Source organism: Phalaenopsis equestris, unplaced genomic scaffold, assembly GCF_001263595.1.
Source record: "Phalaenopsis equestris unplaced genomic scaffold, ASM126359v1 Scaffold000002, whole genome shotgun sequence".
Lineage (NCBI taxonomy): Eukaryota > Viridiplantae > Streptophyta > Magnoliopsida > Asparagales > Orchidaceae > Phalaenopsis > Phalaenopsis equestris.
In genome coordinates, this window is record NW_018164444.1 from 77259217 (window position 1) to 77274343 (window position 15127).

Consider the following 15127-nt stretch of genomic DNA (forward strand, 5'->3'; position numbering starts at 1 on the left):
ATGTAAATATGGAAGTTTAGGTGTGACTTATGTAAATACATTAGAATTGTGTGCTATGTAGGTAAATGTCCCTAACTAGATTGACACAATTTTGCATCTGAGTGATGAATAGTATGGTGTATAACTGTTTTATAAAATAATTATCTCAGATTGATGGTTAATTTGCCGGATGCGTCAAATAGAGAAAAGATTTTGAAAGTCATACTAGCCAAAGAAGACTTGGGATCAGAAGTAAATTTTGAAGCAGTTGCCAATATGACTGATGGATACTCTGGAAGTGACCTAAAGGTTTTTGCTCGTAGTCATTTTTTTGTCATATTTTTTAATGCTTTTTTTAAACCACTAGGCTAATCATTTCCTTCTCCTCTACATTTTTTTCTTCCGTTTTTAAGAATCTTTGCGTGACTGCTGCACATCGGCCTATTAGAGAAATTTTGGAGAGGGAAAAGAAGGTTTGTGTGGAAAACTAACAATGTTCCCTTGTTTGGTGCTGAATGTTCTTTTAGCATTTATTGTATTAGTTACTTTTGCAACTAGCATTACCAGTTTCTCAACATTTTTAGGAGAGAGATCAAGCACTTGAACAAGGAAAACCCTTCCCACCGTTGCGGAGCTGGGTGGACATTCGTCCTCTTGGGATGGATGACCTGAAATATGCACATGAGCAGGTGACTTCTGTTTTTCATTGTTTTCTTTTTAAAGTTTGGAAAATTTGGTAGCATTGATGTGTTGCATTTAATCTATCCGCAATCATTTTGATTAAATTTTTAATTAACTATATAGTTTAAATCATGAGCATGGATTTTAAAATTTCTAATTAACTATATATATAATTTATATGTACTGGAAGTCTTAAATTTATATTATTTGCATTCTTTTTTATTATTCGTCTTAAATTGTACACCCAAAATTCTATGTTGTAAGGGAAAACTGGGCCACTTGACTATTGGTTAATCTACGTTTTGCCCTTATCTGAAATAACAGCTATGATATAATATCTGATGAGTGGGATAAATAATTCTAATATAAAATTCAAAATATAAGAACAGGGGAGAATATGCATCTAGTCTTCCAAACTATTATGAGTATTAATATCAATTAAAAAGCCAATTCGGTGCAATAGGTTTGAAATTAGGATATAATTTGTTAATTAAATAATTGAAAGACTTGAGCATGAGCAATAAGCATGATTGTTTGCAAGAAATAAACTGCAGTTGTCAAGTTTCAAATTATTTAATGCGTTAGGACAAATGCTTTATCAAATTACTTGCTTTTTTTTGTTTTTTCTTCTCATTGGTCATGGCCCTATAAGCGTAATATAATTTCTGTATAAGTTTTGAGACATTTATATCATTTGCTTGTCACCTAGCTTTTTAGCCCTTATAACTATTAAGAAGGCTTGTACTTTGGATTTAGGGTCTGTTTGGGGCAACTGCAGCTTGTCCAACTTATTCAGATAAGCATCTTATCCTGATAAGTTGCTGATCAACAGCTGATCCGGATATGCTGTCTGACTGTTTGATTTGAGCGTTTGTAAACAAATGATTCAATACACGACATCGAACTGATGCTAGAAACCTCGAACTTGGGAAGTCGAAGCAGGACATCAAATGAAAGGTCGAGAGAGATCACCACTAGGGTTCATAGTACTCGTACGGGGTAATAGAAAAAGAACAACGAAGTGAGTTCGCAGGATCCAAGCAATGGTTTGCAGAGCGGAGACCGATGTTGATATGTACGAAGAAGCCGTAGTTCCTTAGTGACCGAACCCTTGCGATGTCAGAGGAGCAGGCTGACATGAGGTACGATGAGGGGACTGCTTCGCCGAAGAAGCAACGATAGTGAGGTGGCACCGGCTGGAGCGGAGGAGCATGGGGTCGCTAGTGAAGTGTTCGAATTCGAGCAACTTCAACGATGTGAAGTGTTCGACTTCGAGCAGCTTCAACGATGAGAGGGAGAGTCAAACGAGAAGAAGAGCGGGGTGGTTCCTTGAGCAAACGAGGGCAGGAGCGTAAAATAAAGGAGCGAACGCGAACGTGGGGGTTACCCCTGCAGTTTTAAGACAAACAGTGAGACGACGTTTTCAAAACGCCGCTCGCACTTATAAGCCGCCCCAAACGGGCCCTTAATCCAACATGACAGCTATCAACTGTCCCTAAATAAGATTTGGACTACACCAACTTGATATTTAGCAACTGTTGAGATTTTGTTTGGTTCCTATTAAGGCTCAATTTAAAAGAACTTTTACTCTTCTCTGTGCAAATCATGATAATCTGCAAATTTATCGCACATTAAATAATTTTTTTGGGCTTATTTAATTTTTTTGCATCATTGTTATAGGTATTTAAAATATTTTTACATTTTTATACACATGTTATTACCAATTTGTATTTACATCTATTGAAGACATGAGCATGATAACTGTTGGAATATATGTTTAGGAATGCTTATTGAGTCTCGGCTTAATTGAGTCAAGTTTGTTCCCCAATTTTAGGAGTTAGTTGCTATTTTCTTGATCTTGTTTCTTTCTTAGCTGTTTTCAAGTTTTTTTCCTGGAAGTTTGTTATTAGCTCCAAGTTTAAATACTGTAAGGCTGCGTAAAAGATGTGTGGTTCTAATTTCAAGGCTTTGCTGGAAGGAAAGGTGTAAGGCTACACAAAAGTTGAAATACTTTTGTGTAGCCTTACTATTCCATGCAGAGCTCTCTTTTCAAGAAACCAGTTGTTTGGTATCAGAGCTCTCTTATTAAGGGGCCTGTGTGCGAGTTTGAGCAGTTATGGAGATCGAAGCTAATTTTTTCTCAGTTGCTCCACCAACTTTGAATCTCTGGAAAGCAGTGGAAGAAGACTATGATATTCCTTTTCTCTCTAAAAATCCCATCGTAGCACAAATTAAAGCGCCAAAGGAGAAGAAAACGAGGAAGTCCAAGGCAAAAGCTTGCCTGTTTGCTGCAGTTTCCTCCACGATCTTCACTCGTAACATGTCGTTGAAAATGACAAAGGGGATTTTGGATTATCTCAAATTCGAATATGTAGGAGATCAAAGAATTCGAGGGATGCAGGTGCTAAACTTGGTTCGTGACTTTGAATTTCAAAAAGACAAAAGTGAAGGAGACAGAAACCATAAAGGAGTACTCTGACAGACTACTCAACATAGCAAATCGTGTCAAATTATTGAGTTCTTCTCTGGAAGATTCAAGGATTGTTCAGAAAATCCTTGTAACAGTGTTTGAAAAATTTGAGGCTATCATCACCACCTTAGAAAACACGAAGGATATGTCAATGATTGCTTTGACAGAACTCTTAAGTGTTTTACAAGCACAAGAGCAGAGACGTGTGATGAGAGGAGCCGTCGAAGGAGCTTTACAAGTCAAGCATCAAGATGATGAAAATAATAGGTGGCTCAAGAACAAGAAGTTTTATGCTACAAGTTGACAAAGATTTGCACCTAAGAACAAAAACTAAATTGAAAAAGATTAAGAGTAAAAAAAAGATTACCCTCCTTGTCAACATTGTGGCAAGAAAGATCATCCTCCTTTCAAATGCTGGAGAAGACCAGATGCAAAGTGCAACAAGTGCAATCAAATGGGACATGAAGCTGTCATATGCAAGAATAAAAATAGTAGCAAGGAGATGAAGCACAAGTGACAGATCAAGAAGAAGATGATCGGCTTTTTGTTGCAACTTGTTTCACGAGTTATGAAACAAGTGAAAACTGATTCATTGATAGTGGTTGAACTAATCATATGACACATGACAAGGAGTTGTTCAAGGAATTGAAGAGAACCGAGTCCATGGTGAATATATTGTGAATATATTGCAGTCAAAGAGCAGTCAAAGAAAAGGGCACCGTAGTCATTGCAAGCTGTTCAGGAACCAAGTTGATCACCGATGTTCTCTATGTACCAGATATTGATCAAAACTTGCACAGTGTTAGTCAATTAATAGAAAAAGGATTCAAAGTGATATTCATGGAGAAGACCTGTGTGATAGAGGATGATACGGGCCAAAAGATGTTTGAAGTTAAGATGGCAGGGAAGAGTTTTTCACTCAATCCAATGCATGAGGAACAAATTGAAAGCACTATGAAGATTCAATCAACAATTGAGATGACTGAGCATGTGAAAGTTGATGCAGGGCTGAGGGAATTAGAACTAGAGTCAACCTTACAGAAAACAACTGTAAAACTTTTAGAGTTGAAAGATCGCCTTTTGAGTGTGGAAACAAAACTCCAAGCCATGTCACGAATTGAAAGATGAAATAAATAAGACAATGGCGAGCCAATTTGATTCGGAGATGAGGACGATAAAGGCTACTACAGAAGTCACAGAACTGAAAGCAAACCTCTTGGATAAGGAGACACAACTGCAAAGCATTATGGATATGGATGAGAGATGAGAATGAACAGCTAAAATCGGAGCTCAAGAGAGACGGAGCATCAGGAGAATTATGCTGCAGTTATATTGGATGTTGAGAGAGCAAAAGCTGCAGAACAAGAAGCACTGATGACACTAGGTGTTGTCAATGAGGAGGCTGAAAGAATAACAAGACAACAAAGGTTTTGGAGCAGCTTGAGGCTGCTGAGGCAGTGCAATCAAAGATGGAGGCTTAGCTGAGGAGGCTTAGGATGCAGTCAAATCAATGGAGAAAGGCAACAGAAGCAGCTGCAACAGTTCTCACACCAGGGAACAATGACAGAATAGTTGAGAGGACGGGCTCTCTTAAATCAAACTACAATTAACTGCTCCCTGGGAAGCTGCTAAGCTCCCGACGACTTGACGACTTGGATGATGATTCTCCCAAGAGGAAGAATGACAATATGCTAAGGAAAATTTTAATGGATCTCAATCTGGAGCAGAAGAAAGCACTGAAATTTTTGTTGACAACCAAACTATCATTTCCATTTCGCATAATCTTGTGTTTCATAGAAAAACTAAGCATTTCAACATCAAGTTATTTTTTCTAAAAGAAGTGCAGAAAGAATAATTTGTGACTTTGGTTTACTGCAAATCTGAAGATCAGTTGGTGGATTTGTTTACAAAGTCACTTCCAATCATCAAGTTTAAGTTTCTAAGGCAAAAATTTGGTACTCGCAGCTCCTAAAGCAAGGAGTTTTGAAATACTTGCTTATGACTGCTTATTGAGTCTAGGCTTAATTGAGTCAAGTTTATTCCTTAATTTTAGGAGTTAGTTGTTATTTTCTTGATCTTGTTTCTTTCTTAGCTGTTTTCAGGTCTTTTTCTTGGAAGTTTGTTATTAGCTCATAGTCTAAATATTGTAAGGCTACACAAAAGGTGTGTGGTTCTAATTTTCTCTTCAATCTACAGCAATTCTCTTAAGTCTTGATATTTAGCGACTGTTGAGATGTTGTTTGGTTTTTATTAAGGCTCAATTTAAAAGAACTTTTACTCTTCTCTGTGCAAATCATCATAAACTGCAAATTTATCGCACATTAAATATTTTTTTTTGGGCTTATTTAAATTTTTTGCATCATTGTTATAGGCATTTAAAACATTTTCACATTTTTATACACATGCTATTACCAATTTGTATTTACATCTATTGAAGACATGAGCATGATAACCTGTGATAAAATTATGTGGTTACTTGAACATACTAATCGAATAATAAAACAATTGTAAAAGTTGCATTATATGATAAACACATGCAATTGTCTTGACTAGGAAATCATATAAAATGTAGTAGAATTCTGATATCATCGTCTCATGCTCAATATGAAGAATTATTTACTCCCATAAATATAGTAGTTCAGTCTAATATTTAGAATTAATAACATTAGGCCTAAGGATAATTTGCTCCTTATATTGGAAATTGAGTATCTTGCAACAAGTTTTAGATCCTCTAAACGAGTTTTCTTATTTCTGTTTCCCCAAAGTATATCTCCTTTCTAAAATCACCTAGTGAAAAAATTAATTTTTTCCAATATATAATAATGCTTAAATTATTTTCTCACAAATAAATCAATTAACTTATAATAACATTCTTACCTGAAGAAATTTTCTCTTCATTCAAGATTTTAATTTTAGAAATCTTAATCTAAACTTGATTCGTTGGAAGAAATATGAAAATCAAGTTTCTTTTCTAACGAGCAAGTTTCTAGCTCTAGCTTTTCTTCCTTCTCTTTCACGGCCTGTTCTTCCTTGCTGCTCTCTGTTTGCTGCCGGGTGAAGTTACTGGATTGGTGGTTCATTTGGCTTAAGTATTGTAATACTTTAGGTTTTTACTTATAAATTAATAGTTATATAACATTATCTAACATTCTATTAAATCCAAAAATTATCTCAACCTTTAAAATATGTGTCCACCAATGCATATTTTTTTGAAGTGGATTAACATGTTTCCAAAAAGTAAATGTTATAGGTTTTTATTTGGAGTACTCCCCTTGCTTTTCATGGCTAACATATTACTCTCTTTTTCCCCTTGAACCCCCAACCATCATCATAAATAGATCCATGTGGCCATCTCCTTTAACAGTTTCGTCCAGCGTCACATTTTTCTTGGCAATGCTCTCCACATGCCACTTCCAACACCGGACTTTTCCACTGAGTGATATTGCTCCAGCATTGATTCCTTTGGCAAAGCTCCCTTTGAAACCACCCTCCTTTGACAAATTATCCAACAACTCATACATATTTTTATGTTTTTAGCACCTTCATGTAAAACTATTGTGAGATATCTTCCAAAAGATGAAGGTGAAACTTTCATTGGATTGGTTTTTAATATTGTCATTGAAAGTATTGTTCCCTTTAATTCTTGGGTGCAGTTCATGATGAAGAAGATTTAGTTACAAAAGTTGAAGTGGCTAGGAATGTTTGGATAGTTTGACTTTTCATTGGGTATTTATACACAAAACTACATAGAAAGAAAAAAATAAATAAATAAATACAATGACAAACACCAAAATTGTCCCTAGCCATCTAAAGTTTCATCATTTAAGATTGCCAATTCATGGGCTTTTTCTTTTCCTTTTTTGTATGTGAATCCGTGGAAGAGATATTACTCATAATTAATGAATTAGTGGATTCTAATTTTCTTTATCTAGCTCTTTTATTGACCATATTCGATCCATTGGACCTTCAACACTCTCCGTGAAATTAGATTGGTAGAGATCTACATTTTAAGTTTGCTTATACTTTGAATTTGAGGTTGTCTAGTTCTTTTTTCGTGAATATATTAACAATCTATCTACTAGGTTAGATATACAATTAATTCACTTTTTAAGTTTTCTTTTATAAAATATATATCTATTTCCGCCTGCTTGACATGTTAGTTCTGTATAGGATTGTGAACAATGTTGATGACAAATTTATGATTATTGTATATTTTTATAGGTTGTACTCATTTGATCTTCAAATCTTCTAAGATGATTTTAATCTATAGGATTTCACAAATCCCTTGAGCAATTATTTTGAATTCAGCTTTTACATTGGATGCTGAACTGATAAGTTATTTTTTTTTTTCTTCCTTATTTTTAAGATTTCCTCAAGTGTAGAATCTTGAAATTAATCTCTTGTCAACTGGTGACGCTAAATAGTCAGCATCAGTATAACCTTGAAGTTGTAGAGTATCATATTATTTACAAAGAATTTCCATTTCAAACTTAATTTAAGGCACATAAGGACTCTATAAGATTTTTTTGGTTTGTGCATAAACTGATTTATGAGACTAACTGCAAGGACTATGTTAGGGCGTATATGTGATATATCCCAACAAATTTTTAATATTGGTCGATATCCACTTTTATTCTTTGTCTAGTTTTTAACTTGGTTTTATTGAAATATCACATGGTTTACAAGGTGCCATTTTTCTTTCCTCATAGAGAATTGGCTCCTCGTTATCGGTGCCATTTTTTTTTCCTTAATAGGTCTATAGTATGTTTTTGTTGAAAGATAAAAATTTCTTGTTATGATCAAATAATTTATATATCCAAAAATATTCAAGTTTGTCCATTTTATAATTTTAGATTCTTCAAGTTCTTGCCTGAGTGATACCTTTCTTTATTGTCATTTTCTGTAATAATTATATCATCAATATATATCATAAGAATTGTAACTTTTTTAATGAGCATTGTATGAAAAGTATAGGGTCTTGTTGACTTTATTTGTATCACATTCGATACATGACTTTTATAAATCTATGAATGCATAGTTTTTGGGGATTACTTGAGATCATAATGCCTTTGTTAATCTGCACACGTTACTTTTGTGGAAGAACTATTGAAATTTGAGAGAGGATCTATATAAATTTGGTCTTGATTATTCTCATTGAAGAAATCATTTTTCACATCATGCTATTGCGTCAGCAACTCAAAGATAACAGCAAGGGAATATTCAGTTTTTTGCAGCTAGAGCAAATATTTCTTGGTCGTTGATTTCTTAAGATTGAGTATATGCTTTGGCAACTAATAATGCTTTGTTTTGCTCTTGGATCTTATTTATTTTTATTTTAATGAAAATATTCATTTTCATCTTACATTTTTTTTTCCCTTTTGGTTGGTCTACGATATTCTAAGTGTGATTTTTTAAGGCAATCATCTCTTTTCTCCCGACTTCCTTTCAGTTTTTAAGTTTTAGTGCCTCAAAAGGGTTTTGAGGTATTTTAATAGAGTTGGAGCTGACGTCGTAGGAGAAATTTGTTGAAAAGATGTGCATTAAAAATGGCATGCAGTGGTGAATTTTTGTTGATGGTTAGTGAATATATAATAATGATGATTCTGAGTGTTGAGCTTGTCGGAGATTTTGGTTTGGCTTATTCATCCTTTTATAAACCTAAGTGGGTATAGTGATTAGAGTTTGCATGATTGGAATGTCAAGATGGAACCGAGTAGTTTGTCAAATATATCATATGTTTGGTTGTTCTCCCTCTGAAGAAAAGTTTGAAAAGATATTGCTTTTCATAAAAAAATATCATCTTCTGAAGTGAGGCGTTTTTTGGTGGTTGGTTGATAATTCTTTTACCCTTTTTGAGTGAAGTTATGTGCTACAAAAACATATTTGTGAGTTCTTTTTCAAAAGATGAAGGTGAGACTTTCCTTTGAGTTGAGTATTTATGATTTTACGACAAGTAGGTTCTTTTGGGTGACATTCTTTATTTCCACCATAACTTTGAGGCTTTTTTGTGGAGTTTCAAAATTTTTTTTTTATATATATCAATTTTCTTGTAGTAATTGCACCATAGATTGCCTTTGGGAAAAGTTGTCCTTTTGTGTTTGTGGAAAAATTAGTGATCAATTTTTTTTTTTTTGAGTTTTGGTGGTTTACATAATCGATGTTTTAGGGATAATGTTATCCAAATTTATTATCTTTCATCCTTCTTCAACTTGTATAAGTGAGAATACTTTATTTACTGATGATAGGATCTTTCTGTTTAAAATCTGAAAACAAACTTGATCGAATTTATTATTGAGTATTGAAAAGGAACTCAAAACGCACTTTATTTTCTGATGCTGTTTGAGAACCATTACATCTTCGCTACTCTTCATCTTGAGATTTTTGTAATGATTTAATTTAAGCGAATGAATCTTTATTATATTAAAACATTCAATGATAAGAAATTTTTCTTGTCTGGTTGTTGAGATCTTAGTTTAGATTTCATATTTGTGGGCTGGGCCTTGGACTTTTGAGTATTATTTATCAACATCCCAAACATCATTTGCGGCTATGATTAATATGTATGATCCACAAAATGCAGACTTTAGTTCTTTTGGCTCTTAGGGGAAAATATAAGATGATGGATTTGTTTCCCTTTCGTTCTTGAAAGGTTTTCACAATGTGAGACCATTTTTGCTAGTGTCTTTCATTCAACTGAAATGAGACGCAGCCCTTGGAGCTATCCTTTAGTTTGGTTTTCACCATTCACGATGGTTGACTACTTGAAAAGAAAGTCAAAGAAACTGAACATAGTAAGGAGAATGATGAAAAATAATAGTAAAAGTTGGAAAATATAATCATAAGCTTGCTGTGATACAATGTTGAAAAGGGAAACTGACTAGGAAAACCTGGAAGATTATTCTTTCAATGGTTTATACAATAATAAACAAAAAAAGTGACGCAGCCCCTGGCTATTTACAATTATCATTTAAGGATTACATGTTGATGTCAAGGGAGCGCTCTGTGTTTCTCTCTTTTTTTTATGTATAAATTCATGGGAGAGGTTTTTCCCTGTAAGCAATGATTCCATAACCTCTAATTTATATTTCTTTTTCTAGCCCTTTTATTTATTTATTTTCATAAAAATGATGGGATGAAATAGTTAGCATTTGTTCTGGACAACCTTGTATCAGCTCAGCTTTCCAAATGATAACCATATTGTCGGTTGGCCAATACCTTTTGGCTGCATTTCATAAAATTTTGCAATCTAAAAATATCTTTTTATGATGTTGGAGCTGATCATCTTTTGTTCTAGTGGTGGAACTATGTTGTGAGGTTTTGCAATTCATCTTAAAACTATAATTTAAAATATTACATAATAAGTTCAAACATTAAGTTTTTCTCAACTTTTTCACAACTAACTTTATAGATTGCTGCATCCCAAGCAGAGCCTTAAATGCTATTATGAAGAGAACTTGTAATGCTAATGAATATTCCTTTTCATCTAAGTATTAGCTAATCTCAATATTCCTTGCACAAGGAATACTTAAAGATGATCTTCTGTCCTATTTTTTTTGGAGAGTGATTGTTTTTTTTTGTTTCTGTGTGTGTGTGTGTGTGGAGATAATTGAATGGAATTTATAGTTGAAGGTTTTGCTATAGAACTTGTTCTTTTGAAGATTTTGGAACGCAAGTGTTGATTGGACATACTTGTGGAAACTCAAGACGAGGACTATATATATAAGTGCACTCCTTTTGGTTCACACAAATACTATACCCAAGTATTGTGGAAGCATTTGTATTCCACCATAGTAGCAAAAAGCTTTCTTAGATATGTGGGTACGCCTTTATTATTACAAAGCTATGATATTGCAAGAGTTTTACATCATTTTCTATTTGACAACATTGGAAAACGGGCCAAGTGGGTTCAGATACATAAAAATAGTGAAGGTTTGGGCATGATATGCTAATATGGTATGTAGAGACATTGAATGCAAGATGATGCAAATTATTCTCTTGGCCGCATTGAACTGTGCCCAAATCATTACCTCCAACTAATTTCCTCCACCACTTTTGGCTTGTTCGTTTGGAGTTAGAAAATTGAATAGTTAGGTTCCTCCCTTGGATGTTTAATCTGATTTTCTTAGATCATGTGTTTTTTTTTTTAAATGAATATTAGAACTTGGGATTTTTCTGGCTTAGGGTCATAATCAAAAGGACTATGGCTAAAGAGGGGATCTCTATGGAACTGCTTGGTGTTGTTTGTATTTCAAGATGTTAAACTTGATTGCTAGTCCCCTCGAATTTCTTGGAACTATTAGTGGGAATTATGTCAGCAATTTGGTTTATCATAAAAGTAAATGGTAACTCCACTGCTAATCATTTTGGGTGGAAATCTATTTTTCTGGATGTTTGCTTATTCATTTTGGACAACTTTTCTATCATCATCCATTATTTCAAAAAATAAAAAAAGAATACTTTATTCTTACTTTTATTTGTGCACCATTCAAAAGATGGCAAAATTGATTTTTGGAGCAAATTCTTCAATATAGGATCCAAATGGTGTAAGAAATGAAATGGATGGTTTGGTGAGTTTGACCTGGCTTTGCATGAAAAATCACCAATAGCTCCTCGCAGCCTTTGGACTACTTTCTTGACTTTGTAGTTTTGTCTTATAGAGCCTCCCAAGTCTAGGTTATCTTTCACGTTTGTGGTGCTCTTTTTCCTAATGGAGGAAAAAAGACGACATTTTTTGTCGAACAATGAACCATCATTTTTGTTTCTAACCTCACCTAAGTTTCAATGTAAAATTTATTTAGGTTATTTGTTTTTCTCGAATAACTTTGTTATGCATGGAGATGGAAGTTAAAGAGCCTTGCCATGAGATTTTGACTCACTTGACGGCATTTTAAAGTTATAGAGAAAAAGAAATCACTAAATAATTAAACATGAGGAGAAGCACACAATGATTAATAAAATTTTTGATATTGAAAGCAAAGCTAAATCAAGTTCAGCATGCTGCAATACCTTGAAGATTATAAAAAAATGATAGAAATGTATCTATCATTAGCTCAAGGAAGAAGAAATTTATGGCATCAAAATCAAATGGATTCTTTAAGTTAGCATAATCATTTTTTACACAAAATTATAAGTCGTTGAAAGAAATTGATTTTTAATTTTCGAATTAAGGTGACTAGGTGAGCCTATTATTGATCAAAAAGACTTGCGTGAGGCTCTTCATCTTAACTTAGAAAATTAAAGTGTTCGAATCTCTTTTTCTATGTGTACTATATATTTTCTTAAAATCATATTTTTCTGATGATTCCTTTATTATGGATATTTTGTATTCTCCTTTTGATCTGGATGATATTAAAGTTTATGCTATTTTTCCTGTTGATAACAAATCTTTTGATCTGGATTTTTTTTTTATTAAATTCTTTTAGAAGATTTTGGACATTATTAAAAATGATTCGATGAAGAAGTTTGAGGATTTTTTCTTTGGTGAGGGCTCTTATACTTATTTGAGTTATATGATCAATTGTTTTGTTCTAGAAAGATGTTTGTGTGAATCCTAAATGCCTCATACCTACTTCTCTATGAGGTCTTCCAGTTTCCACTGATGTTTGGGCTAATAAAAGCTTAAGCCTCATCTTTATCGTCTAATTGTCCTTTTGTAAGGAACTTCTATTGAAGGGGTATGTGTGTGTGTGTGTGCGCTGCATACTCAGATCAATTGGTCGGACATCTGCTTGTCAGTTATAATTCCCCTCTGGCCTGAGGTTCGAATCTCCGCGAGTGTAGGGTGTTGTATTCGAATTCTTAGGTGCATGCATGAGGGATAACCGGGGCTCGTATAATAGCCTCCGACCATATATAAAGCCCAAAGGCTAATATATTAAATAAAAATTATGATACAGATAAAATATGTGGGAGGACCCAAACATGACACCCTGCCCACATGATAACGACCACATCAAATGGTTCCAAAAATATAAAATAATAAAAATATATGAGAGACCTAAAGAAAAAAAACAAAAAGTGTCAAAATACGGAGTAAAATAGGAGTATCAGGTAGCTGGAGAGCGACCCAATTTTGTCTTGCATCTGCCTTTAGTTCTAGGGAAAAAGTCGACTAATAAATTGGTAAGATGAGTGCCATTGTCAGTAGTAACCAATGTATCAATAGTAACCAATGTATCGTCCATTAACTTTCTGAGCTCGAGTCGGCCTCCATTCTTCTTCTTTCTTTCGGAATAGATCCTCATTCGAAGATCCGAAGATCGACTCACCTGATCAGTGGAATGGTCTAAAGTGTGTCGGACATGTGTAGGATGTTGAACATTAGAAACAACTACTTGTTGTACCAGCTGATATTTTATCAGATCGAAGGAGCACTCTCACGTGTCTTGGTGTGTAAGTGGGCTTGCCTCAATAACAGTGAGTGGTATAAACACATTTGGATCTGTACCTGTAGTATGATATTATTTATCTGGAACTGCGATGTTGGGGGTTGGAAAGCGAATCGGGTTGCTCCTTCTCAACAGGGATGGTAGGTGGCTGATCTTTAGGGATATTCGTTCTTAGATGAAGATGCAGACGATAACAAATAATAGAACTGTGACCAAACATACTACAATGAGAGCAATAAGAAGAGTGTTGTTCTATTTCAATATTTTGTCAATACCTGTTGTGAGTGGTGTCAATTCATATCTCACCCGAAGCTGGTTGAGTGATATCTCCTCATCTAACACACAAGCTACAGAGGGTATGGTGACAGCAATCGTAGGACTATCAATCTTGAGAGATTTACTGTAAGCAGTTGCTAAAGAATAGAGAATTTTCATGTTGAACATATGTAATTTTAAACCCGGAAACTTTATCCAGACAGGAATGATAGGGGACTCCTTTTTGGATCAAAATCGACAGCCGGAAAGAGGATCGGGTTGCACCTTCTCAGCAGGGATGGTAGGTGGCTGATCTTTAGGGGTATTCGTTCTTAGATGAGGATGCAAGCGATAAAAAATAATAGAACTGTGATCAAACATACTACAATGAAAGCAATAAGGAGGGTGTGGTTCTATTTCAACCTTTTGCCAATACCTGTTGTGAGTGGTGTCAATCCATACCTCATTCGGAGCTGGTTGAGTGATCTCTCTCAACTAACACACAAGCCACAAAGGGTCTGGTGACAACAATCGTAAGACTATCAACATTGAGAGACTTATCGGTAGCAGTTGTTAAAAAGTAGAGAATTTTCATGTTGAACAGATGTAATTTTAACCCCAGAAACTTTATCCAAACATGAATGACAGGGGACTCCTTTTTAGATCAAAATCGACATTTCACTTCAGAATTTTCATAAAACGATTGTTGATCTTGATAATTTTTCGAGAAAAAAATGCGAGTGCAATCGACATCGTGAGATAACTGAATAAATATATGTCGACCGTCAAGTAAGCTAATATTTCAACTGCCCAATTGCATCTAGCATCAAACTCTTTCCGAATGATTTCCAGTTTTGGATGACTGTAGAACAAAACGCTAGAAGGACGCAAGAGTACTGGTTTCAACATCAGTCAGAATAAGAGTAAACTTCCCATTTGTTTGCCAAGTTTTTTAATGAAAGTGTGATCACCACCACCTTCAAAAGCGTTGTGGAAAAATTGAGGAACATTGCAGGACTTGCCAATATGAAAACCATGCTCTGAGCCTGAAAGAGGAGCACGAGTAGGAATAGGAAAATTATCGGCAAGTGCATTGTCATAGGAACACATCGTCGAGGTTCTGTTGAATCCCGAAATCCCGTAGCAGTCGGCGTCTCTTGCTGAGAGCGTCGAGCTGTCGAGATGAGGCAGAGTATGAGGAACGAGAGTCGTAGCAGTCTTTCTCTTTCGAGCGACAGAATCAAATGCGACGAAAAACACCATTGAAAACCCTAACAGTTCTTGACTGTCGTCGACATCGTTATATATCTAAATAATATATATATATGTATATATATATATATATATATATATA

The 15127-nt window shown here is 34.6% G+C and overlaps 1 protein-coding gene across 1 annotated transcript in view; it reads left to right on the forward strand.

Moving 5' to 3' along the window:
* LOC110023815 overlaps positions 1-15127 on the forward strand; it is a 71689-nt gene that overhangs the window by 39458 nt on the left and 17104 nt on the right. Inside the window, exons 22-24 of the mRNA XM_020723423.1 lie at positions 150-288; positions 393-452; positions 564-668. Coding sequence (XP_020579082.1) covers positions 150-288; positions 393-452; positions 564-668 — 304 coding nt within the window. The remainder of the gene's footprint in view (positions 1-149; positions 289-392; positions 453-563; positions 669-15127) is intronic.